General features: G+C 40.9%; 1 protein-coding gene across 3 annotated transcripts in view; it reads left to right on the forward strand.

Annotated features, from left to right (window-relative positions):
* Positions 1 to 31: 31 nt before the first annotated feature.
* AMN1 (antagonist of mitotic exit network 1 homolog) overlaps positions 32 to 27,913 on the forward strand; it is a 52,579-nt gene continuing 24,697 nt past the window's right edge. For 2 of the 3 annotated variants that reach the window (XM_079303450.1, XM_079303453.1), the window contains exon 1: positions 32 to 386. In XM_079303450.1, coding sequence (XP_079159576.1) covers positions 304 to 386 — 83 coding nt within the window. In that variant the 5' untranslated portion in view covers positions 32 to 303. Of the gene's footprint in view, positions 387 to 26,781; positions 26,866 to 27,913 lie in introns of all 3 variants that reach the window. The other variant, XM_079303456.1, reaches the window with a different exon arrangement.

Raw genomic sequence — 27,913 nt, forward strand, 5'->3', positions numbered from 1 at the left:
CCTCCTGCCCCTTTCCCTGCCCCTTTCCCTGCCTCCCTTCCTGCCTCCCTTCCTGCCTTCTCAGCTCCCCAGAGGGCTCCCACAGCTCCCCGCTTCGAGCGCGTCGCGTTTTTTTGAGAGACATTGAGTGCTCCTTTCACATTACGCCACGAGCTGAGGACCGATATAGACTTCAGTTAGAATAAATGTTATAAATACTCTGATAAAATAATCGACTAAAAAGATAAAAGAGGTGGTTTTGATAACAAGTAGAAAATTGTAAAGTGTAAGGTACAGGAATGTCAGGAGTGCTGTGTTTAAAATATGCAGCAGAAACCTCGCCAAGAATCTACGGGATGTCTTACGTTTTTTGTTCAAGAAACTCTGGAGACCGTAATGCAGACCAGGTATGCTGCTTGGAAACCCCTACCCTTGCCACCTGGATTGGAATATCAGGGATTCCAATCAGTAGAGCTCAGTAGAGATGTCCTATTGTCTTAGGGTAGGAATATTGATGAAGTTATTTAACTAGCAAAACCAGGGTTAAGGTTAAATTTAAGAGCAGGCATATCATGCGTAAAATGTAAAAGCACCTATGTAATGATGACTCAGCAGAAAAAGTGTATCGAATTGATGGATTTTGTTTACTAAACAGAACATTCTTGGAGGAGTAATTCCCTGTGTTCCTGGCACTGAAATAAAGAAGTCTGTGCTTATTCACATTTTGCAGAAAAGCTACACTGTGAAAAGCCAGTGTCTATAAAAGAAACAGAGAAGTCCTGCAAATTTATTCCAATAAAGGAAGAGAGTGCACTTGTTGCCATTTTGATACAATAAATTGTATTAAAATAGTAGTAAACCTTAGTAATCGACATTAGTTGACATTAGTAGTAGTTATGCTAAGGCTTGGTAGGCCGCATGTAACCGGCAGATTAACTTTATAGTGAAGCGCGGAAAATAAACTTCACAACCTGTAAAGTTGTGGAGTAGGTACGTATTTTATTCAGCGCTGGACGCAGGGGGAGAGCATCCTCCCAAATCCTGCGTACCGTACATGCTTCTAACCTTCTATTTATCTAGGAAGTCCATGCATATTCTAAATCGCCTATACATATTGATTATCTGCCCCGCCTGTTCCCCGCTTCATATGGAGATTAGTTGCATATTCATTGCGGCTGCGTAGTTAATTGAGTCGGTGGTCTTCAAATGAGTCTGTGGGTGGAAAATGATGAAGTAACAGTCTTCCTCACTAGTTGAACTCTTCACCTTGTCTTTTCACGCATGCGCTTTTAGCCTCTTGGTCGTGATATTTTGCAGACTTTGCACTTTTACAAAGAGGGACCCCTTTCCTTATACATCAGGGGTCTCTTATCGTGCATTCCTTTTCCTTATAAGCACACAGTAACTGATACCTATACATCAGGGGTCTCTTGTTGTACATTCTTTTCCTTATAAGCACACAGTAACTGATAACATATGTGCTACTCTTCATTCTATTTAACCCTTAAATCCCCTGTTTCAATAGCAAATTTTGTAATGTAAGCAGTGTAGTTGAGAAATAATTACTTATCTTAAGGAGTGTATCCATTTATCTAGGGAATGTACCTTTTGGCAGAATCTTAAATGTCAGAGAAATTATGGTACCAGGCATCGAGAATGAAGTAAGAATTTGTTAAGATAAAAAAATCATGTAAAGAAACATATAAAAACCCTGTGAATTTTCTGTTAAATGGGGCTCTGTCTCTGGACGCTAGTCCACAGGCTCCCGGGCCCTCAATAAAGCACCGCATAAACAACTTCAGTTGTTTGTGTTTTCTTCGAATTGGGCAACACACTGACCCATACCCCTGTGGATTGTGTCTCAAGGTTTTGAGGGTGCAGCCTCCTTTTATCCTGAACTCCAGACCGCAGGTTGCCTTGTTCCTTTCCCCATTGGCTGAGGTAATAGGAAAGCACAGACTTCCTGAGCCGCCTACTACATATTCCCTCTTGAACAGGCATGGTCATTTTCCCCTGAAGTTCAGAAGTTCAGGCTTTCTGAGCTCTGCAATAGACTTTGTGTGGACCTTTTCTCCTATTACTCTAAAGCTCAGAAAATCAAACTGCCTGGATCCAGCTCTCTGGGTTCTGTAATTTTCTCTGCCTAATGTTCATAGAGGCATGAAGATCCATATCCCCTAAATACCTACAGCCATTCTTCCAGAACCTGACTGGTTCTTTCAGTCATTCCTGGAGGTAATATCACCCTATTTCTCCTATCATTACTGAAGACCCCCAGTTGTTTGTGAAGATATTAGCATATTTTTCCTATCAAAATTGATTATTCAAAATTAATGTTGGATAAGTTCTTTCATGCCATTTGGTCATACAACTGGAGAGTAATAAAAATTCACAGGAGTTATCCCCTTGCATCCTGCACCATCATAAAGTAATGTCTGTTTCTTAAAGCTACATTGGTGTTAAGGAATTCTGTTCCTGTGTTCAGCAATGCTGAAATCAAGGATTTGAAGGATGTGAAGAACAATGTTTTCTGGCCTACAAACTGGCACAGGTGAGGATGCAGCAGACAAATTTCCTTATAAAGCAACCAACAAATGGTACTGATAGTTGCATGAAAGGCAAGGACAGAATACCTTTCAAGCGGTTTAGTCAAAGGGATATTTTTATTTCAGCCCTGAAGGGATATGTTTATTTCAGCCCTGGGCGGACACAGGGATCGCTCCCAAGGGCGTGTACGCCCTTCAGCAGCTTTTGGTGCTCTATTTATTCCCTAAAGTCATGCATATTCTAAGATGCCTGTACCTATTTATTACCTCTCACTGCCCATTCTCTGCTAAGTATTGAAACCAGTTGAGTACTCGTTGTGATTGCACAGTCCTCCCTCTTTATTGGATCGGTGCTTCTTTAAATCAGTTGGAGGGTGTCAGGAGAGGAAGTAAGGACCATCTACCTCGCTCTAAACTTTTTACCTCTGTCCTGTTACTATGACTACCTAACCTGCTGATCCCTCCATTCTGGTTTTTATTAGCTTTGGTATCTAAATTTACAATGTATAGGTCTCCCCTGGCTGACTCCGAGTATATATTAATGTATATTGATTTCGCTTAAATGCTTCCATATGTGTGTGTATTGGTCCTATTTTAGCTGTTTCTGAATGTTATTGTATGTAAGCAATCAATCTTTGTCAACTTCTAATCCTTCTACTAAACTATCTACCTTTATTGGTTACATTCCTGACCTCTAGCTTCTAAGCTCTCTGAGACACCCCATAATTTGTTTCCAAACATCTAATTCTCTAGGCTTTAACAGAATACTATGGTTCAATACTGCAGATAAGGTATCTAAAGTTGGTAGGCTGACACAGCTGGCCTAGAAACATATGGCTGGCAGTCAATAACATAGAGAAGCCTGGTCCCCTTTTGGATTTTTTTTAAGAAATTTTCCATCACATTTTGAAGTGTTAGAAAGCAGGAATTCTTTATTGCATCTCTGGTCACTTGGCAGGATATTTCCTCTAATGGGGTGTGTCATGACACTTTACAACAAAGCATTTATTCCACCATGCTGATCTATGAATTGCAGTGTAGTTCCTGGCTAAGACATAAACATCACTTTTCCTAGAACTAATTTCCATGCATCTACCTCTTCTGGAAGTCTTATGGTTGAAGCAGGCATGAACTGTTGACCAAGGGGTTGAAACCACCCAGACCCCCAAAATCCCACAACCCACTTCTAGAGAGTGGGTTGTAGGACCTCTAGAGAGGTCCTACATAGAGATCTAGATTGACTGGGAAACTTTGGCAATCATCCAACTGTATGAATATATCAGGAGCAAGTGCTGGATTCATCACCTGGGATAGGGTAATCATGGTTATATGTGCAAATTTGGGACTGTAAGTAGTTAAAAAGCATAGTTGCCTATCTGAAACACTGTTAAGGCTAGAGAAGGATTTGCAATAAGATAAACACAGAAAGAAGGAATTTGCAACAGGAAGGCTCCCATTCCAGGCCTGGTGGAGGCTTTATCTGGTTAGCACATCCTGGTTAATGCATCCGGACAAAAATTTCTGCTGTGGCAAGCTGTGTGAAAGGAAACAAGTACTCACACACATATCACTGGTCAAGCAAAGATCACCCATATCATGGACAGACAGTACCTGCAACCAGCAAAAGCCCCTCAAAACTTTGGAGAAAGCATTCTCAGAAAGGGGACCTTGCCTACCCTCACTTTTGCATGCCATAAAGGCACACCCGACCTCGCTTGACGTGTAAATTAGGAACAGACCTCCATCAATACTCAGAACTTGGACTGTATAAAGGTGGTACCACCTAAAGAATGAGTATCACCCTACCACTAAGAAACCTAGGCTGAGGGAGAACCAGTGAGACACCCTTGGATCCATGGATGGTGGATCTGCTTGATATATATATATATATATATATATATCCCCCTCTCTCTTCTCTGTTTTCTAGTTCTTTTTCTATCTCTCTACCTCATGTTTGTTGTTAAATAAAATCCATATAGTTGACTCCAGCATATGGTCTCATTTGCATCCTAAGTCAGGCAGAGTCATCTCTCACTAGTAACAGGGATGCAAGGCTGAAGAACAGGCCCGTGAAAAGAGATCTGAGGCTTTGGAATTACAAAGTTGGGTATGAGTAAACAGTGTTCCTGGGCAGCCAAAAGAGCCAACCACAGCCTGGGATGGATATCAACCACAGCACTTTGAGCTGTTTGAAGGAGGTGATTGTCCTGCTCTTCTCTATACTTCTGCTGCCTTGCCTCTGTAGGGAGAGCCATGTGTGAGTTTCAGGCACCTCAATATTATGAATGATATCAAATGACTAGAGAGTGACCAGAAGAGTGACCAAGATGGTGAATGGCCTCAACTGTAACCTTTATAAAGAGTGGCAGGGGCCAGTTGATTTTTTCAGCTTGGAGAAGAGAAGACTGAGGGGTGTCCCCATTGCAGCCTACAACTTCCTTGAGGGGAATGTCATTTTGTATTTTTGCCATTTAAAGAACCATTATCAAAGTTATTAGTAAAGGAGGTTTTAATATGTATTTGTGAAGGCATTTACTGCAAGATACAATAAAGGATATAAAGAAAAACTGGATCAGAATATATTTTAAATAATTTTCACAGACTCTGGGTTACAAAAGGACCTAGACCCCCTTGTCAGCTTTCAGTGATGATCCTCCAAGTATCAGAGTGTGAGAGTTGGCAGGCTCTGAGAGGTGTCCCACCAGGAGTGAGAGGCTGGGACAGGCAGCCTGCTGACTCCCAGGAGAGCTCTGAGGGTCTCACTTAAGACTGCTGCTTACAGGGTTGCAAAATGCTTGGCTTCAGTCATCTGTCAATCTCCAGGATTATTCAGGCAGGTAATGTTCCTAGGTTGTCAGGGCATGGCTGATTATCTCTTGTCCTTTGTTAAACAACAGAAGCTTCTGCTAAGGACAGTGCCTTCCCACCTTAGTCATGTATGAGTTTCTGATAAGATTGAGGGTGCATCATTGCCTAAATCATTTCTCAAGGCCTAGTCCTAAAGAGAATTCCTGAGATTCTAGAGCAACCTGAGGAGGGGAGGAATGCACCCCCAAAGGGAGCAGTGGAGGAGGGGGTGCTGATCTTCTCTCTCTGGTGACCAGTAATGGGAGATGGAATGAAGCTGTGTGAGGGGAAGTCCAGACTAGACATTAGGAAAAAGTTCTTCACTGAGAGGATGGTCAGTCAAGAACAAGCTTTGCAAGAAATTGCTTGTGGCTGCAAGTCTGTCTGAATTCAAGGAGTATCTGAACAACATTCTTTGTCATATGGTTTGGCTGTAGAAAGTCCTGCGTTGAGCAGAGAGTTGGACTTGGTGATCTTTATGAGTACCTTCCAACTCGAGAGGTACTATGATTCTGTGATCTGAAAATCAGTTGCTACAGAGTTGAATATCCTTCTCAACATGCCAAACGGGTTTTAAACTTGTTTCCGAATTAAAACAAATTCAATATCATGCTACATTTCTAATTACTCTTGCACACATACCCACACCCTCACAGGCACTTCACTACTTCCCATCACAGCAGAGATTATCAGGAGACTGTTGCAGCAGATGCACTTGGGATGCCCATTGTGTACTAGGGTACTTGTTGTCCAAGGTTTTATGGTTTCCTTGCCAGTGAGTGCCTGATCTTTTGGGGATCCTTGACCTTTGTATTCTCCAGATTCCAAGCTGCAAGAGCATGCCTCCCAGCCCAGTGCTGTTGGTGTGGCACCCCTGCCCCTTCCTCCACTGTCAGGCACAGCCTCTCCTTGGTAAAGTATGTATACTTGCATAGTATCCTGTGCAAACAGGAATTGCCTAGTATGAGGTGTGACCAGCATCAGTGAGTCAAGTTATCTGCCCCCCAGGCTAAATTTTCTCACCTTTTGTAAACATAACTGATGTTGTCAGATAACTTTTACAATAGAAGTTGCTTAATGAAGAACAGGGGGTTTTGATTAAATGATAGATTCACCCAAATCACTCAAACATTGTGTAAGATCACATCCCCTAAAAAATATGCATTAGGTAGGCAGAGTATCCATTAGATGGAATTAGATATGAATTTTACTTGGTAAAAGAGGTAACTTTTTGTCCCTCCATGTGCTTGCTTTGTTGAAACCTACACCTTGTGCTCTTCAGGAATCAAGTGTACTGGGCCCTGGTGTGTGCAGTGGCTGAACTGTGGACAGGAGAGCACTCTGAAAAAGCAAGGGAGTCCATGACACATAACCACCATGAATTAATTATTGGAAAGTGGTATCAGGATGCTCTACTTGAAGGCTGATGCAGTCCAGCAATTATATGTATTGCAGTGCATTGGGCCAAATTGCCAAGGTAACAGTGTTGGAAACACTAGGAACATCAGGAGTAGCAAAATTAAAGCAAATTAGAGAGGATTACTATGGGGAGTGTTGGGTTTCTTGGGAGGAATCTGGGCAGAGACAAGCAGGTACGCGCAGGGACTGTGAAAAGAGCAAAGGAATAATTAGATATTAGGTAAAATCCAAAGAAGGGTGGTATCTTTTGGCACTAGGATTGGGAGTGATTATCAATGGTGGCATTTTAAAATGGAGATACTATGGCATAAACATTTTCTGGTTTCAATATCTATTCTGTCTTGGGTTCACATGCAGTCCATGGCATGTCTTGTTCATGTGTTTCAGCTCATCTACCTGCTTAGATTCCATTTATAATTGCTCTACATTACATTGATGTTTGACAAGATTCAGTCTGAATAAACTACTCGGGTCACTATGATTTGTAGTCCACACAAAGTTAATTTTATTCCATTTAAAACCCACCATCAGTAACAGTATTGTTCCTGCATCTTGAAACACAAAAAACATTACTGATCCCTTGCACTGACTTTCCATAATTCTCATAATAATGAAGGCACACATGGATTCTCAGAATAATGAAGCTCCCAGATGTACTCCCACACTTGTTATTTCCATGATCTTTGCTAATAATAGGTGGAAGATCTGTTTTCCCTAAAAGAAACCGTGTTTCACTTGTTACAGAGATGCTGTCAAGCAGGACCCATTTTTTATTACCTAGATCCACATCACCACCCTACTTGCTGAGATCCATCCCCTTGCTGAGACACCCTGAGACTCTGTCCGACCCAGCTGCCAGCCCTGCCCCACTGGCCATGGCAAAAGCAGACTCTTGGGAAGGCATCCAGTTCAGGTTCAACTCAGTGTTGTCCCCACCCCCAGTTACACACTCCTTCCTTTTTGACAGCAGATTATCACACCCTCGCAGTTGCACATCAAAAAAGTCAATGCTGCAGTAATTAGAAGCTGGGGTCACTGTGAACTGATGGTTGTCAGCAGGCACAGGGTATTCACATTTGTGAACTGAGACTGGATCATGCACACCAAGCCCTGTCCTTGACTCCTCGCCAGTATTTCTAAGTTCTCCCCTTGCAGTGAATAACATGGCTATCCAAGGGATATAAACCAGCAGAGTATTTTTAGTAGTCTGCCCATTTTAACGTGGTGCAAGTGCTCATTTTTCATTATGGCATTTCATTGATTTTGTATGACAGATGACTGATCCTATTTATAGTCACAGCAAGACCTTCACCTTTATCCTGAAAACTGTTCTGTCACACACTTCAAACACAAAGCTGCATATATGCATATTCAAAAGGCACCTCCACTTCTGTCAGCGACTGAAGAGATGGGGTCTCCATGGTTTGCATGCATTAAGCCAGTTTTTTGATTCCACACATCAGTATATATACCTTTTCAGCTGCAGCTAAAAATAACAAGAATCACAATATTTATGTGACTAAGTAGCATTGCTTAATTGTAGCTTTGCACAGACTCACACAGGCACCAATGGTCTTGACTGATTTCTCTCAAACAAGGCTTTCAAGCACACCATTATCTTTTACATTCTTCCTTCAGGGTTCTGCCTTCTGCCAAGGTTTATGGCCTACGTGGTTACCACATCCTCATAGGTTATGAGCTGAACAGCACTTTCAGTCCTGCTCCCAAGCTGTATTCCCAAACACTTCCATCATTTCTACTCCTACATTTTCCTATTTTATTTTGCCTCTCTGACAATTCCTGTTGCAACTCAGTTATCCAGGTTAAAATGTCTCACTCTCAAGGAGTTTCTAGTGAAGTTAAGTGCATAATGATCAGTATCTGCATTGCAGAAAAGGGTCTCAAAGAGCTAAATCCCTGATGCAAATCAACCTGAGTTTCTTAAAACTGTCAGAATCAAGGATAACTGTAGTCTTGGCTCTTCTCACTCTTGTTTACAGTCTTTGTGCCAACTCTGTAACAGTTTTCATCTACCATTATGCAGTCAGGATGGCTGAAGGTCAGTCCTTGCAACTCTTGCTTCATCCTCAGACTTTCAGGCTGGTCATGGTCAGTAACCCTTGAAGCAAAGGCCTCAAAAACTGAGTCAGTAACTTGCAGAGTTGCACTATGGGGTGTTTTTCCAATCCCCAGTTTCCTGTTTTCTTAATCTTCATGTTTCTGTTGGGCACTGGTGTTAATTTTACTGACTGAATCACACGCCTCAGGCTGGCAGTCTCCCTAACAAACATATTCACTATTCATTCAGTTTCCTAGTCCTGTTTCTCTGATGAGCTTTCACATCTGATCCACAAATGGTTCCTAGACTGATTCATCCATTTATCAATCTCTTTACAGGGATCCTTATTGGAATAATCTTCCCATTTCCCATCTCTCCACTGCATTTTGGCTCAAGCAAATATCCAGAATCATAATCCCTGCCCTCAGTAATCTGAATCTCAAACCACTCATCTTTTTATTGCCCTATGACCTCTAAAATCACCATCAAGCCTGCATTCTGGGATTATCTGCCCAGGACTTCATCCCCATGGATGTTCACAGCTGCACATCCAATGCACTTAACACTGAACTTCCAGCAGTCAGCCACATTTTGCTTGTGCTGAAATACTAAATTCGTGCTCCAAAGCCTTCTACCCACATGATATTATTTTACAGTGGTTGTACGTTCTTGTTTTGGTCCTTCCAAAAAGGAGAGGGCGTGAAATCATAACCTGAACAGAATCAAATTTGAACTCATACCAGTAATATGAGTATTAAGGAAAAGTCATTAAGAAAAAGTGGTTGAAAAAAAAAAAAGGTATTGCATGCATTTATGATATTACTATTAATAAATAAAGTGAATTTTGAAGGTTGAGTATGCTGAGACTATTAGAACTCTACACCCAGATAAAACTACCAAGATACAATATATTAAAGTACATCAAGTGACATTAGAGAAAACATGAGCCATGCTGCCAGGGCATTGTATCTCAATAGATGCAAACCCATGGAGTCACAAATGGAAATGATGTCAGGACACTGTATTTTGGTGGTGTAGCCTTGATGCAGTATGGAACTAAACTGCAGCATCCTGCCTCTGTACCAGCAAAACCAACTCCAGTTTACTTGGAATTGCTGATATTTGCCCACAGTTGTTTTTTCTGAGCTTGTTTTGGCCTTCAAGGGGCTCAGCATTTGTTTGTTTAGCTGTAACAGCAGCTGCCTAACAGTCAGATTACATATAGTATTATCTAACTGGTTTTGACATTAGTTAACTTTGTGCAATTGTACACTATACTGTTACAAACTTTTTTATGCAACTATGGTTATTGCAAGTAAGTCCTTATTCTGTGTCTGTGACCTGGAATGAATTGCCTACAAGAGTAGGAGTGCAGGATGATAGCAGAGGCCTTGAAAGCCCAGGAACATGATGATACCAGGGACCCCAGGGTCATAAACATAGTACCAGTACTCAGTTACCGGTCACTAAAGGAATGTAGCCTTGGGAGCTGGATAAAACCAGTTTTCAGGGAAGGAAAAAATGAGAGACAACAAAGAGCGAGTATCTAGCATAATGTAAACTAAACCACAGACAGTGAATTTTTCTGTAATAAGGAATTGTGAAGCAATAAAGAGGAAGATGTGGTACATGTTACAATATATATAAAAATAAATCCAAGCACAGACCCTGGAGTGAAGAAGTTTCCGTCAGCATCAAATTTCTCCCAGCAAAGAACAAGGCACTTCAACAAATCTCCTATTTCACAGTCAACCTTTGGGGCCAGAGGAGTACTGGGAGAGTGATTCTAACACCAGAGAGCAGAGACAGCTAACTAGGAAGTTTCCATACAGCTGTTTTAACTGTAAATTAATGTGGCTTTTTCTGTAAAAATTATATTATTTAAACTATTCACTTTGCTAATATTGTTAATCTTGCAGCTTGAAAAGCTGCCAATTTCAATTGTCTTACAACCTCTTCCTTCCTTAGATCTGTCACAAAATAGTGGTTTTGCTTGCTTAAAGAATCACCATCAAAGGTTTTGGTGAAATAAGATTTCAAAATGAATTTGCAAAAGCACAACAAAGTTTGATGGCAAGGTTCACCTACTACTTATTACAAGCAAATATATCAACAAAAAGCAAAGTAGAACCAATTTAGAGTGATTTATATGGAGGGCTGGGATGTAATGGGGTAAGGCAGAAAATGTAAGGTGACCATCTCTAAACTCCTTCTCACAGAGGAGCCTGGGTGCAGCTGGATACAGACTTAGGCTTGGACTTGGTCACTGGTTTACATCTAAAGGATTTAGCAGCCCTTAAATGTTAACCAATAATTAATTACAATCATGACAACGATGAACAGTTATGGATTCAAGATAATAACACATATGCTATACTTGCTATAGAATGTTCAAGTCAATACACACATACACACGCAAAGATGTGTACATGTACAAAGGCACACCTATTAAAAATTCCCTCAAGAATGAATGAAATACCCACATCTAATGCCTCTTGTGTTTCTCATGGCAGGGGCTGAGCCTCGAAAAGCTGGGATATAGCCCAGGTCCCGTTATCAGCCAAAGGTCCTCCAAGTTTCACAAACTTGGGAGCTCCCACACTCTGGGAGGTCCCACTCAGAGGGAGATGCTGGTGCAGCCCACTGCAGGTCAGAAGAGCTCAAAGGATCTTACTTAGGAATGCTGTTTATAGGGTCGTGAGATAGTTAGCTTCAGTCACCAGTAAATTCTCTGTCTGCAATCCAGGACTGGCAATTACTGAAATTTTCAAAATTCCATCAAGGATAGTGCTATTCCACTCTGGCTACAGTTCAGATAAGAGATGTTTCTGGGCTGTCAGGGGATGACAGATTATTCCCATTCTCGTCTCCACCTTGGCCAGGCAGCAGCAGTTTCAGGTAGGGTCAGTGCTGTCCCCACCTCAGCCTTGCAGGAGTTCCCAGGATGGTCAAGGGGCTCTGCACTGCTCAGCTCTTACACAAAGGGCAAGGCCACAATTACTGAGACCATGGAACACAGGCCAGCAGGCCAGAGAAGAGTGGATGACAATGGACCCCCACAGGACCCCATTCCCACTCAATAAATGTAGCTGTTAGGGTTGAGCAATGGTCACCTAGCATTCTTGGGCCTAACGTGTAATTTAAAGATTGCATAATTAATCAATGTGTTTAATCATGAACACATGTGAAGTCTATTTTTCTGTCCTTGGGAAACACCATGTGTCTTTGATCACCAATTGCATTTATTCTTCCTGGGTACTGTATGACTATTAATGTAATAAGGATATTTGGATGTATTGCCAAGGGAGTTTCCAAAGTCCACATCCCAAATCTGATTGCCATTGGGACTGAAGACATTGTGAGCAAAGCACTCAGTACAGGAGTGCCCAGGTGGCACAGAGCTGGGCACCCTCACCATGGGCAGAGTCCGTGCAGTGTGCCATGCCATCATCAGTCCAGTGACCAGACCCCTGCTTTTCAGTGATACTCAGGTGGGTGTTCCACCACACAACTTTTGTTTCCTCTTCTTTGTTTCTAAACCTGTTTATTATCACCCAAACCTTATACCTCATCTGCCCAAAGCTTTTATTTTCCTTGTTCAACAAGCCACCCCTCAGTCTGTGTTGCTGCTAATGTAGCAAAATGAGAATAAGTGGGTGCTTTTGTTTTAAACAATACTGATTTAACTCACATTTGTGGTCTTACAGTATCAAATACACAACCACTAAGAATACCTGTCATATTTCATTTGTCTTGGCCAGATCACATAGAAAGTCTGTGGTCTGGCCAAGATGACTTGGATGTGATAAGGGACTATCAGCTGAAGAGTGGTCATCGTGACTCTTTTGACTGGAGAAACAAGTGGGTTCTGATTATACTTTTTACTCTTCAAGTTACTTCTGGATTTGGCAGTGACTCTTTTTTTTTTTCATCCTGTCCAACCTTCCTGAACTACCTTTTTTGATACAGGCCTCCATGTGTCTCCCTCTGGAGATTTTATGGATCCAAATACTTGTTCTTTATCTTCCTGCCATTCTCCACATCTTCAGTTCCATCCTTCATTTTCCTGGTATGCTCACTGATGTTCTGGGTCTCAGTAAAAATCTGGTCTCTATGCTGCCAACAGTCACAATTCTTTTAACCCTTCTGTTTCAACTGTTTCTGCTGGTGCTTTCAGACACATTTTTTATTCGCCCACCTTAGTGCTCCTACCAGAAATCTCTGCATTAATAAACCCAGCAACTATATAGAAATCAGCTTTTTTGTGCTCTAAATTATCAGTCACTCTGTATGGTTGAAAGGTGAAAGGTTCCTGACTTTTCTTTTTTTTCCAGTGATCTAACCTTCCACAATGAAGTGGTGGAAAAATCTCTTCTTGGCTTCTCACTTTGGATTCTCTGTCAACTTACATGGCAGTTAATGAAACAAAACTCACTTCAAGACCCTACAGATAAGGAAAGTGATTTTCATTTCATAAATCAACTGACTCTGTTTGCTTATATTTTCACCAGCAGAAGTATCAGCATATGCATGTCCAGGCAATCTGGCCACGACAGTTTGTGCACAATATGTTGGAGACAGGACATGCCAGTACTGAATCCTATGTACATTTCCTAAGTTCCTCTTCATTGCTAGAATCAAACTGCTTCTGGTTAGCCTTTGAGAGTCAGCAGTTACTGTGATCTTGGTATTTAGTTTCACTGCACATGAGTCTCAGACAGCACTGCTGGGTCATTGTTTTGGTTTTGTTTTCCTTTTCTAGTTCCACTGTGGCTCCAGCCCAGTTCCTTTATCCTTCTGTCATCTTATCTCATGGGTTCATTTTCTTGTCTCTCGTCATTGAATGAAATAATTCACAGGTTGCACTGTGATCCAGGTGAACTTCTGACCTTAGATAACAATATATGCCATTATTTTAGTTCCTGTTCTACTGTTTCATGTTTCCATTTCTCATGTTTCCACTTGCCCAAGCACATTTCCACTCTCAGTTCCAGAACAATCTGAGTTTTCATGACGCAAATGTCTGCATAAGCTCCAAATAAAAGTTTGGGGTTCATTTGCAGATTAGGATTCCAAGTTGCTTTCTATTTGAATGCAATCAATCACTAACATCATGTACCTAAGTTAAATTGCTAGTTGTATTTGTCTATTCTGTTGTCAAACAAGTTCTAGCTGGACTCACCATAGGAAGGCCTTTTGCTTCTGAGGTGCTGTTATGCTTTAGTCAAGATGCTTTCAGTATAGGTTAATACACTGTTTTAAAAGTTGCTAAGGCATTTTCAGTATGTGTGGATGTAGCAACCCAGGGTTGTGTAGTATCTTAAGAAGAGAAGATTATCAAATGCCCTAAAAGCGGTTTTCTTGGCTCACCTCTCTGGAGGATACATGTGTCATGCACAACACTGCAGAGAACTTGAGACCTTACAGACTGTTTTGTGACAAACAAGAGCAAAGCCAAGCTGGTGACTGCCAGCTGCAACAGTCCCCGTGCAGCCCCAAATATGGGTTCTACCCAGCGTGCAAGAAGCTGATTCCCACAGAGTCGAGATATTTATTTCGTGTCTGCTCAGAGATGGGTACAACATGGTAAATCCAAAGTTAGTATCCACTCAGTAGTCCAGCTACCCACTTTTGTACACTTCAGACTGTGAAAGAGAAACATTTCCCCTGCACACAGCAGTCCAAACCCACATTCATTGTGAGCATATCTTCCTACCTTTGCATAAAAGCACAGCACCATTTATTTTACCATGCATGATTTGCAGGGAGGGGGCTTATTTATTTGAGTAATGGATGCTACAACTTATGGATGTGTATTTTATTGTGCAAATAACTAAATGTTAGCACAAAAGTTCAACCAAAATTTTTCTTTTGCCTTATCAACGGTTTGTTCCAGTATTATCTCCTGGTTTGGCAGATTTATGGTGTCATCTTGTTCTCACTTCTCTGCAGTGGGGCCTTGATTCTTGGGTTCTGATGGTTATCTTGGAGAGATAGGCTTTATTACAACACCAGCCATCATTTGTTCAGCTCCTCTCCTGAGTTTCTATAATTTTCACAAGACTCCCAGTGACAATATAGTCTGATGGAAATATTTCATCCCAAAGCTAGACTGGTGATGCCTTGCCTATTCAGAGCTAGGTTCAGAGGCAATTCTGAGATCTGTCTCTTTGCTGACTACAAATCCTCTTTAAACACACTTCCTTTTCTACCTAAATGCTAAACAGAATGCTGCCTTCCAAGTGCCAGTTTGCTGCCCTATTTATTTGCAAATTGTTCTCTTCAGAGGAGAATCTGAGGTTGCCTGGAGTACCCCAGCTCTGAAGGAGTACTTTTGCCTTTAGCCATTGATTCAAACAGGCTAAGCTTAGCTGAAGCTTTTCTACAGGATCAGCCTCTGGGATCTGTCCAAATTTAAATGTTGCAGTTCGTTTCCTTTCAGGTTTTTTTAATGGTTTGATTTCTCTGCATCTCCATTAATTTGAGGATTTTCTAGTACCATGAAAGTTTGTTTTATAACCTCTTTTTTTTTACAAATCAGTTTAACTAATTCCCTGAAGTATGAGGAAGTTACTCCTCTGTAAACTATGTATTCTGTCAGGTATGGAAGGCAATAAACCTCCTCATTTTCTAGGAGAGTTTTCAATATAGTTGGTTAGTGACATCAACAAAGAAAGCAAATAGTTATTTCTCCTTGCTGTAGTTTGCAGGAGCCCTGCATGGGTGGTGCAAAAGTAATGGTGAAGACCCTGGCTTTTGTGGTACTGAATTTTATTCTCCTTTGGCTCATTAAAGCTGTGGCTTTTCTGCCTTAGGGCACTGGAGTTTTTTGTGTTTGGTTCTTATTTTTCCTTTAGCATAGGTATTTAGTGCTGGTTTATTTTGGGCTTTTTTTTTCCTGAGTTTAGGTATTTAGTGCTTGTTTGGAGGATTTTCAGGACTATTGATTAACTCTTATCTGCTATGACCAGTACCAACTTTCTGCTTCTGTAAATTCCCTGCACTTCTAAGGGGTTTTAGAACCATGCACTCATATATTATGTCATACACAACACTTATGATGAGTTCTTTTATATATATTGACTAATCTTATGGTGTTAGTCACAGGTAACTTTAACCATAAAGTGCCTGTTTTAACCTCATAACTTGAACAGATTTAGGCACAAAATTCTGAGTAGATGAGCAAGTGAAGGTTTGTGTGGAGGTCATGGAAAGGCGTTTTATGTCTCTTGCCATGAAAAATGTCTGCATGAGAGAACCCATGTGGTGGTTATAATCTTTCTCTGTCCCTCTCTCTTTCTCCCCTGCTTCTCACCCTATTTCTATCTCTCTCTACCTCATATTTATTGTTAGGTAAAAGTTGTACCATTGACTTTGGCATATGATCTTGTTTGCACCTTAATTCAGGCAGAGATATATTTTAATTATGGGACCCTAACATTCCAGAAGTAAGATCTTACCATCATTAATGTGTTAACATCATTCTGGTGGATCCTAACACTCCTGTTCCTGAATGAAAAGCAAATCCACCACTTCCAGGAAAATACTCTCATTCTCACAAATCTATTACTTTTTAAGCAACAGCATAAATTGAGCTCCCTCTCCCTTTAACACCATCATTGTTCTAATTTTCTAGACAGTGCAGTTCCTCTTCCAGGCATGGCACCACAAGTGCCTGGAGCTAGAAAAAGCTTTTAGCTTGCTGGAAGAGCTGTTAGCTGCTGATGCCTCTGCCCTGAGCAGCCTTTCAAAGGAATGATTCTCCTTTTTTTCCCAAGACAAGCAGCCATCTACTACTCCTGACTCGGCCCAGGACCCGAGTTCTCCTCTGATACTACTTCCAAGTGAAAAGTCCCTTTCTGTTAAAGGAAGTGAACCTAAAAAGGTTCCATAAGAATCAATGTAAATAGCAGAAGGCAGCAGAGCAGGTCTGTCCGATCCCACACAAGGGACCTTGACTCCAGTGTTATGGAATGAGGAGCTAAAAGTGAGGTTAACCACATTAGTGTTCTGGGTTCAGCGGGTTGAGCCTGTATCAGGGGGAACCCAGGGCTCTCAGCTGTGTGGCTGGAAACAGCTCCCTATCAAACAGGAGCAGGAGAGCCAGTTACATGACTGAAGACACAGGCTGGGTGCTGGGAAGTAATTCTACAAATCTAGAACACCTCTGAAGAATGTATGCATAATTATACACTCTGGATCTGCCTCTCTCCCTATCTAATACCCATTCACTGTTGTCCTGCAGGCAACATAATTACTGCTCGTCTTTTGAGTCAGGGGATTCTTGAGTCGGTGGGCTGTGAGTCAGTGGTCACCATCTCCCAACTGCTGGAATTATTTCTCCTTTTAGGATACTGGTTTTGAGTCAAAGGACTCAATTACATAGTTCACATTCTTGATTTAAGATGTGCCTTGAAGTCAAGATCTATAGGCTGGCCTTCAAAGCCACTGTTCCTAGATATGCTTTTGAATCCTTCACTGATTCTTTAGGTTATCTTGACCTTCTGGCATAACTCAGCAATTTTTCATGTACACTGAGCAACAACCCTTAACACATACAACCAGCAATTATTTTTAAGAAGCCCTGCAGTAAAATGTGTATACTTGTACATTCCTGTATGTTCCTGTATTTGATTCTGTCAAGTAAGACTGATTTTGACCATCGTAGTTTGTGTGTCTCACTGGGAATTTGGACATTAAATCTGCAAGCTTGCTACCTATGACTCTGGAGATCCCAAGCATGTAGGTACCATTTAAATACATTTTCTCAAACCATGATTATTTTCAACTCTCTGAATGTACTCATGGCTCTCAGCCCAATATCATCTGCTGGGGAGGGCAGGACTTCAGAGGATTTGCTGGGACCCCTCTGTGTCAGAGGTGGCCATTTGAGTGAGCTCATGTTTTCTGTAGTGCTAAAGACAGTGGTGGTCCTGGCTGTGATCTCTCATGAGTGAAAAGCTGTTCTTGTGCCAGAATATAACCAACTGGTTAAAGGACAACTAGGCTAACTGATACATAAATGCTCTCTCAAAGCACAGTATAAGCCCTTCTGCCTTGATGAATGAAAAGCAAAGTGGGGAGGAGAGGTCACACAGAGAAGTTCTGATTTACTTGCATCTTATGGGAACAAACTGACAAAATCCCATTGTTTTCCTGGATACATATTATCACTGAATATATTTAGGGAGGCACTTCTATCAAAATAATACAGATCAGTAGCAGGACATTTTTCTCCTGCAAAGAGCATTTAGTAATATCAGGTGTAAAGGAGAAGCAGCTCAAGAATTTAGCATAGATTAAGTACCTAATTATTCCATGGTAAACTATGTTTTCTCCTCTCTATATGTACTGATAATTTTTGCTTTTTAACCCTGTCAAATCAAATGTCATATAGTGCCAGAATGCCTAGCACATACACAAAAATCACAGAACCACAGAGTGGGTTGGAAGGGACCTTTAAATATTGACTAGCCCAACCAAAATATGTATAGACCCAGTATTCTCAAAGTCCTTTGCTCCCTCATTTAACTAATGAACAAAATTACAGACAGTGTACAGTCATGTTCTCTATGCCAAATGAAGAATCTTTCCCAAAAATGCTCACATTGAGCATTCCCAGTGTTTTCACATTGACAAAAGCACTGAATAAAAAAAAAAAAAAGATTAGTAGAACTTCCTTTTTCAAGGCTGAACTTTCAAAACATGGAAAAGCTGTGATATGTTTCATGAATTTATACAAGTTCATGCCTTAAGAGAATTAGCAAATCTAGTTATTTATATATCATTTTAAAAGGAGGAAATGTGCCATCCAATTCTATTAGATGTTTGACTTTTTGATAATTCCCAAAGATCTTCCACTTGGGTTACACAAATAACAAACTCAAGCATCTCCATCCCCCACACACTTTGATCACTTTCTGAAAGGGTCAATAATCCTCAGGAAGGCACATGCCAGGCTCGTCCATCCTGTTATCCTCTGTGGCCCCAAGAAGAAATCTGGCTCTCTACTCTCCAGTAAGATGACTCAGCTCAGAAAGGGCTTGCTGGAAATTCCCTGAAAGTGCAGCTTCTTATTTCATCTTAGAGTGGGAATATAAGAAAGGTTATACCGAGGGCTGCATTAGCACAGTCTGCTGCAAATGCAAATCCACCCTGTTTGGACAAGAAAGCAGCAGATCCTGGCAGCTGTTTTGGGACAAGTGGAACACAAGCTTCTGCACTGAGGGTCAAGGCTCTGCCAGGTACAGCTGTAGTGGCAGAACCTCACAGACAATCAGCATCTCAAGGTACCCCTCCTCCAAGGACAGACATGATCAGTGTACAGGAATGAACAGATGGACACAGCACCAGCATACTCCTGTCCCTCAGGTCCCTACAGAGGTCAAGGGACTTGTCTATAGAAGGGCTGAGTCTCTTTTGCTGCCTGAAGTCTGAGGGGCCTTCCCCCATGGAGAACAGGTAAGCAAGCACTCTCTGTGTGAGAAAGCTGTGATCACCCACCCAAAAACCACTTCAGAAACTTCAGTAATCACCTCTGCCTGGACTTGTGCCTGGCTTTTCCCATTACACGGTCAGCCTGTTTCTGTAGCATGATGTGAGCCTACGTCATGCCAAGAGTTGTTCTCATTCAATTATTTTCAAGTTACTGATTGATAAAATTGTTTGGGATGACTCACCTCTGGAGCTGCCATTGATCAGTCTTCCCATCAAACTTCTGCTGTCATTCCTTTTCCCTCATTTCTCATTCCCTCAGGTCACCCATTCCTTTTCCTCTGCTTTAAGTATAAACAATCTATGTTGCTTCAGTGCATGGCAGAAATGCATCAGCAGCAACAATGCATTAATTTTTGTTAGGAAAAATCAAACAAACTTTTCAGCACAAGTTTGTTGAATTTTCATCAGCAAAGCTCATTCTTGTTTATTATTTCTGTGGGAAAAGACTGGATGACCAAGGTGGAGTAGGTTTGGAAGGAAGGTCAGACAAACAGGTTTTTAGACTATTTAATTCTCTGATTTAATTTTCCTTGGCTTTAACAGTTTTGTTTGATGAGCTTTAAAAGTAAAGGGCAGGTAAGTATGTTCAGAAGGCAGGGAAGAAGGAATATTTGGATTTGCCTGACATTTGCAGCTCAATTTGTAAGCTAAACAATAAATGATGTGTAATAGGAATATTCAGGAGCTCTGAGAAATTTGAGAACTCTAAACTGTTCTACAAGACAAAGAAAGTACTAGGGCTATCTGGAATCACCCTTAGGAAAACATGACACCTACAGCAACATCTGAAAGACTCTTAGTCTGCATCTGAAGTAAACAAACTTACCTTGATTAGCAAGAATGCATGAAGATTCTTAGTTACCATCTTCTCTTGGGTGATCTACAGATAAACAGGAGTTGGAGTGTATAAAATAGAGGCTTCTCTGAGTCCCTCAGAAAGAACAAAGAATGCAGCAATTGAATTAAAGCCTTTAGAGAAATCCAAATATATTAAGCCACGCAGACGCGAAGTAGAAGTGTAAGCTTTAGTTTTAAGTAAGTAGGAATTTAAGTGACTTAAGAGAGTAAAGCCCTAAAGCCTAGTATAAAATTCAGTAACTTATTTTCAGTCATAAAAAAAAACACATAGCAGAACATTGCTTGTGTTTCTAGATAAAACATTTAGAACCATTTATATGAATAGATAGAACCATATGCATAAATTATGTATAAGGACAAACATCACTGTTGTACTTTAAATTAAGCTCTAAGAGGTGTAGGAAGAATGTTTAGAATCATGGTTTTAGCTAGATGGGATGATTAATGAATAAAATCCCCTGTATTGGGGTGAGGGAACACAGAAGAAAAGAAAAAGAAGGAATGCCAGGGAGCTGCTGTAGCTGCTGCTGCTTCTGCTGAAGACTCTATGCCAGAAAGCTTTCAGCATGGACTTTAATACTGTGAACTCTTTGCCTTCGATGATGTATTCCTGCAATTAACAGCTCTTCAGCAACCAACAACTGCTCTTGTCTCTTTGAAGACCCAGGCCCATGAAAAACTCGGCAAAGATAAAAAAAGCCCCAACCTGCTAGGGAAAAATCAACCATTCTCACTGCAGAAGTGCCTCTACTAGTGTGTGTGTGAGGCTGCAAGAAACATTGCTTGGATTCCTGTCTTCTTCAGGGCTGGGTGTGCAGAACTCTGGATCCTGATCAGCATTGCTACATATAAGTGTCCTATTATCGTTGGAAGGAAAAAAACTGCTGACAAAAAAAACTCCTAGAAAACTCCTTTCCACAACAGATACATATACACACTACGTGGCAGTGATAATAAAAGCAGGGCACAGGTATTACAAAATCAAGAGAAATATGAAGAAAAGCTGGAGATAATTATGCATAGTTCATATAGGTTTTCTGAAGTGACATCAGTACCCTGGCAGGATGACCCTTTTGTTAGTATAGCTGAAGCTGCTTAGTTTCTGTCAATACAGGAGTCAGTGAGTCAGGGGATTCTCTGAATCCTTCAGGGAGGAATCAAGGTGCAGGGATTGAATTAAAGCCTTGAAGTGTATTAAGCCACTCATACATAAAGTAGACGTGTAGGTAGAAGTAAGTTAGTAAGTTTTAGAGTGAGCTCTAATGCTTTTAGTAAGTTAAAGGTCTGGATTCCACAGTAGCAGTACGAGTTCTAGTGAAGGTTTAAAACATACTGATATCTTCAGCAAGAGGCTCCAGGCCCACAGTTGTAGACAGGACTTAGTCATAATAGAGTAAGAATATTGCTTACATTTTTTTAAATGGAACAAGATCGGTTGTATGTGTAGCTTATGCCTAACCTAGCATACTAAGAAATTAGGATTCTAATAGGTTAAGGAGTGGTGGTCCAAGCTTGTATCTTAGCTTGTTGGAAAAATCCTATATAAGAGTTAGTATTGGGGAGAGCCAGTGTCTTTTGCCTTTCTTGCCTTTCTGCTTTGCTGCCATTGCTTTTCTAGCCATCAAAACCCGAGAAGAAGATAGGAGCTGCTGCACCAACATCAGCCCACCGGGACCTTTGGGAACAGCTTCTGCTTCTACTTGGGACTCTAAACTAAACTTAGTAAGGACTTTGATGTCTCTGATGGTGCCTTGGAGACTGATGTGCTTCTGCAATAAATAACCTTTTTAGCAACTATTAGCTGCTTGCTTGTTTAGAAAATTACCCAACGAAGCTGGTGCCCTGAGCACTGGAGGTTGTAACCTCACACAGATGTGTCACTACAAAATAAATAAAAGCACCCTGGTGTTGAACACTGCCCTGGGGCAGAGGAAAGGAATGTAGGCCTGGCCTTTGGTTTTATCTTTGGAACATAATTAGCTGACAACAACCATGTCCGGGAGTTTAAATGTGACAACTGTAATAGAAAGGCTAAAATTGGTGTGAATGGAAGGTTAGTGGGAATGTCTGGGTCTGGAGACAGCCAAGTGCACCCATCAGGGAGAAGAGCCTGAGTTAACAACAGCCAACTAGCAGCTCATCAAGAACCATCCAGTTTCACAGGAGGGACATGGAGACAAAGAGCTGCAATGACTCCTGACCATACCCAGATACTGAAACACAACTGACCACTGTGAAAATCAAACGAAGTATCCAAACCCTGCCCAAGGTCAGCAATCAGCAGCCACCCAGGAGATGAGGAGTACTTGATACTTGGCATTGCTTGTCCTCCCTGTCACAGCAGGTCTTGGACATGAGACTTGGATTGTGTCACAGTGCCTGCCTGGTGGTCACACACCTTGAGCATCCAGGCCCTGGTATCTGGAATCTGGGTAAGCCTCCTTGGACATCACACACTTCTGATGCATGTGTGCAGGACAGAAAGCAGTTTTTCTTCAGTTTGTTCCAAGCAAAGTCACCCCCATAAGTTCTCACCAGGGTGTTTCCTATGCAGTTCATACAATGCTGCACTGGCATTTTCTGTGACCAAACCCTCTTAAGGTCAATCCAATCTTTTATCCATCTCCAATTCAACTGACGTCAGAGGAACCATTTTCCATCCTCAGGAGACCATCATTACTCCTACAAATGAAGTTTTATATTTATGCCCCAAAAATTAGTTTTAATATTTTTTTTGTGTGTCCTCCTTGTGCTTTTATTGTCCCAAATGCAGGGTCATTACTCAGTGGGCAACTCAAATTCATACATCAAGGAGAAATATTTCTATTTCTTTATTGTAGTTTGCACAAAGTAGGGAGGTATGTGGTAACCCCCAAAGGGTTGACTCCCCAGTCATCAAAACTTTACACTATTTATGCAATTTACAAATTCAGCAATAATTGGTAACAAATTACACAGCTTTTCATTATTTTGCACTCAAACCATTATTTGCTGTTTTGTGTCTCCCTTCTGATGCTGATTAGTCCAGGTGGATAGTTCCACCCTCCATTTACATTTTGAGGAGGTGGTGAATGGGTCAGTGGTGCAATTTCCCTGCCAGAACTATTTTCCCCCCAGTCACTACTCAGTCCTGCTGACTTCACTACTGATGGCTCTCATCCAGACAGCCCATTCATCTCGGGATTGTGCTCCCTTTTCTTAAAAACAAAGGATTAGCCAAGCCTACAAGTTTCTATAAATTTCACAATGCAGTTGCTTAATCCTAACTGCCTAGATATAGCTACTGATTAAAAACAAAAAAACCTGCAAAGTTTGGTTCAGATAGCGAGACTAGGTGACTTTCTCCATCATTATCTCTAAGGTAAAACGTTAAGGTTAAAAAACCTGAACCAACACATTTGGTAAGACACTGAAATCCTTTATATTAAAAAAAAAACAAAAAAAGGAACAATAAAAGAACACAGAGTCTCTTTTTACTTGATTTTCTTTTTTTTTTTTTTGAGTGCAATATTTAACACATTACACAAAGAATTGGTATTAGAGCAGCTGTATCATTTTGTTATGACCTGTCATGGTTCTAGAATTTTTCTAATAATTTGACAATCAGCCTTGTCAAAAGATTAATCATCTATTTATCCCTCTTTTTCACTGAAAACCACTGCAAGTTGATATCTTATCATGGACTCTGTTGATTCCCATGGTATTCAACATATAAAAATGTTTAATTTTTAAGAGATTAAAATGGATTAGGAAACCATCTTAGTCTGCTGTGTACCAGAGTGACATCTCAAAAACATACCCATGCAGGTTCATTTTTGTTGTGGGTAGAAAAGGAATAGGAGTACATCACGTCTGTAAAATGTTTGTAACAGTTCTAAATGCTCACACCCATGCTTGTGATTTGCTCTTTAGATGATACTTGTAGAAATATGCCAGGCTTGCTGTGTCAGGATTGATAATTGCCGTGATTTGCCAGCCAAAATTCCCATGAAGAACTGATAGGATGAGCAAAAACATGAGCTGAGCCATGCTTGTCTTGCACCTGGCTGGAGCAAGGCTCAACAACAGAACATTGTCTGTGGGGAAGCAGAGGCCCCACAGCCCAGTGTTGTCTCTGTGAAGCACAGAGCAACAACAGTGTCTCTGTAGCAGCCTCACCCCCTCATCCATGGGAGCCTTGTGATAACTGGTCCTTTGGGGAGATAAAGATGTGAGTTTTCTCTGGGGAAGGTTTTGCTGCTGCCTCAGCTGGAGAAGGAGGATGCTGAAGTGTCATGGTCCTGTTCTGGTTTGGTTTCCCTGTAAGTCACACCACTCTGTCTGACCCAAAGACCCTCATTGTCTCTAATTCACATATTAAAAATATCCCCACCAATATCAACATCAGAAAACATGTTCCCAAATTAAATCCTGCATTTGCAGGATATTATATTCCTGAACCAATCATATTTGACTACAGTGACATCTACATTTTGCAAAAACTATTAATTTTATATTTCAAATCCTCTACTTTGGGAGAACAAGAATATGTTATTTGCCCAGCCCACCAGAAAAAAATTATGGGCTGGCTGCTCTGTCCTACCCAGAGCAGCAACATCTCTTTGTTAAGATCTGTACTTCCACCAAACTACATTGAGTATACCTGGGAGCACCTGCACATAGCACCATACACTTGTATTTTGTAGATGTAGTGCATTTATCACCGGTAAAATAACAAGAATCCATAACCTGTTGCTTGAATAAACTTCACTTTTAGTTAGTCTGTGATCATGAAAGTTCTTACTGAACATGACCTATAGTGCTGAATTGGTAATAATCAGAAATTAAAACATGCCCCTCTGATTTCTGAGGACAAGCTTGAATGCAGGGGGGTTTATTTCCTGCCTAATTTCATACACTTATCACAACATGTAACATAACCCAGTTTTGTATTTTAAATCTCTTTAAATTTGTACTTTAAATCTCTTTCATTGTGTTATCCCTTGCTGATTTATTCTACTCCACAAAAAAAAAAAAAAAAAAACAAAAAAAAAACAGTATCTTCCATCATTTCTGTTTGTGATTATCTGAATGAGGAAAAAATATTCTGGTGATGGTACTGACCTGCTCTCAGGTTTGTGCTGCATCTTAACTCTTGCAATACAGGGCTGTGACCTGAATGCAGAGTCACAGAGCCTGCAAAGAGGGAGAGCTCCAGGCAACAAACTGAATACATACATTTTTATAGTCAGGTCTGATGAAAATTATGATGAGGAACCCCGATGAAACAAATTTTTTATTTGCTTTATTTATAACAGTTATTTTGTTTTATTAATACTTGTGTCAATTAAAAAACGGTTAATAGAGATGTCCATTGTACAAGTTTTCATTCTAGCATACAAGAGTGTGATTAAATAAAGTCCTTCTTGGCAGAGAAAGAGGCTGAGCATGTCAGGAGATGGGTTCTTGGCACTAGATCTGTTCCCTGTGCTCATACAATGACGTTCAGACACAATCAATAAAACTGATAGTTGCTCCCCACATCACAAGGTGTCCTTTGTTTGATTCAAGGTGACCCAGGCCCTCCAGATCATGATTGAAAAGTAGCTCCCCATTTTGAGCCATTGCTACTATTATATAATAACTGTTAAAATGCAATTAAGAAACTTAGAATAACGAAAGGACTAATCATAATCCCCAATAAAGTCTGCTCTGCTAACTCAGTGATTACAGTTATATTGATTAATCTTGCAGACCTTCAGTGAAGGAGAATAATTTTACTTTAGTGGGTGAATAAAATGTCTAGCTTCACCTACTGCTTTTATTGTGCTCATAATAAGTGTGAAGTACATCCTTTTTGAGTCAAGCTGGCTAGCAAATCAGATCCACTATCCAAAATTAAGTTAAATATTTTAAGATTCTGTCATGGAAGAAGGATGAACCCCACTCAAAAGAGAGAAGAGTAAAATGTTTTATTGAGGTAGAATAATGATTTTTGACAAAGTTTGATGGAATTTGACCAAGTTCAATGGCAAAGTTCACTTTATTAAATACTGCATGGAGCAGAAATATAAAGAAAAATTGAGTTAGAATGGCTCAGACTGGGACTGGAGGTATGAAGAATAAGAAGGATTCTTTTGTTGAGTCTGAGGTGCAGAGTAGATCCCATTGCTCCTTTCCAGAGCCTAGGTACAGCTGGATCCTGTCTTGGTCTGAGACTCCATCAGTGGTTCACTTCTAATGGATTTACCCACACTCAAACACCTGAGAGGCCACACAGGTCAGTAATCCTTCCCAGTAGGAATTCAGCATGCTCTCAGTCCCTTTGTGAGGGCCTGTCATGGGTATGGGATCTGTCATGCCCAAGGAGTAACCCCAGGGAGGTGCCATTGCCCTGCAGCCTCTGCTCAGCAAAGGGGAGGCAAGGCTTTGCAAGGGCTGTCTGTGAAGTAGTTGGCTGCAAGTCAACACCAATAACAAGACACATAGCTTGTTTCATCTCTGATATCTCCTTCTGTACCTTTGGTTATCTTGAACCTTTGGATTTTGAAACCATCTTTTGAAAAATATTTTCAAAATGCCTTCACTCCCTTGTAGGTGAAACAGGGGCTTAACAGCTTGCAAGTGCACCCCAAGGACATAAGTGCTGTTGTTTCTTGGAGAGTCTGAACCAAAGGACAGGTAAGGGTCAAGTGTGTCCATGACTCACCCCATGCCTGCAGGGTAAACCTGGGAATATACTAGTCTACTCTAACATTCCTGTCTGGCCATGCAGGAGCTCTGGCAGTCACACTCCCACCACCAGAGGTCTGGCTCCTTCAAGAAACTTAATTGTGATGCAGCAACAACTAAGTTGAGTAACAGCTAAAGTGCCAGATTGAGCTGGTGCTCCAAGAAGGGACCCCAAACAAAAGAATCTCTGGGCCTTTATATTATCACAGTGGAAGCCTGTTAGAATCTGGGGTTTTGAGTCCTGGGCTCCTGGTATTTCTGGGTGTCCAGTTACCCAGATGACCCTCATGTCCCCATGGGGCCCTTTTTGTGCAAAGGGTTAGAGTCAGGTCACTTCTCATTGCCTGGGGCTCCCAGCACTGAGAGCTCAACCTGCAGCTTGCAACCTACCTGCACTACCTGTATTCCTCAATATCTGGGTCCTTGTAACTTAACAGTGCAATATTTCTGGAAATTTTGAGACACAAAGCATTGTGACAGGCAATGTGGCTTTGCACAAGACAAAACTACACAGTAGATAGCGTGCGAGCAGGTGTGTAGTTGGTTAAGAGTCATAAGACTAGACTTTTCAAAAACTAGATTTACTCAATTATGTTCAAGGAGAAGTAACGTTTTTCCATTATTTTTTTGTGGTTAGGTTTTGTAAAATACATTTAGTTCCTTATTTTTCTTTCCCTCCCACCACCACTGAAGAGGAAGACACTTGAAAAAAATGTTTAAGTTTCATTGTAATGTAACTATGTGTTTTAGAGGAAGTGTCTCCTTATTTAGGCTAAAATAGATTAGGTAGTTCTTACAGATCTCACAGATGTCTAAGCAGCCAAAAGCATGTTCTCTGATCTTCATCCTCAAATCTCTATCCTGTGGTTTCTTTCCTATGATACACTTAGCTGTTGTCTCCTGAATGGTTATTGACAACCACATCCCAACAACTTTTCATACAGCAACCATTAACTAAATGTTCCATGAAGCTGTTTCTGCAAGTTTTTCTTTTACT

This window comes from Erithacus rubecula (genome assembly GCF_903797595.1).
Source record: "Erithacus rubecula genome assembly, chromosome: 4".
Taxonomy (NCBI): domain Eukaryota; kingdom Metazoa; phylum Chordata; class Aves; order Passeriformes; family Muscicapidae; genus Erithacus; species Erithacus rubecula.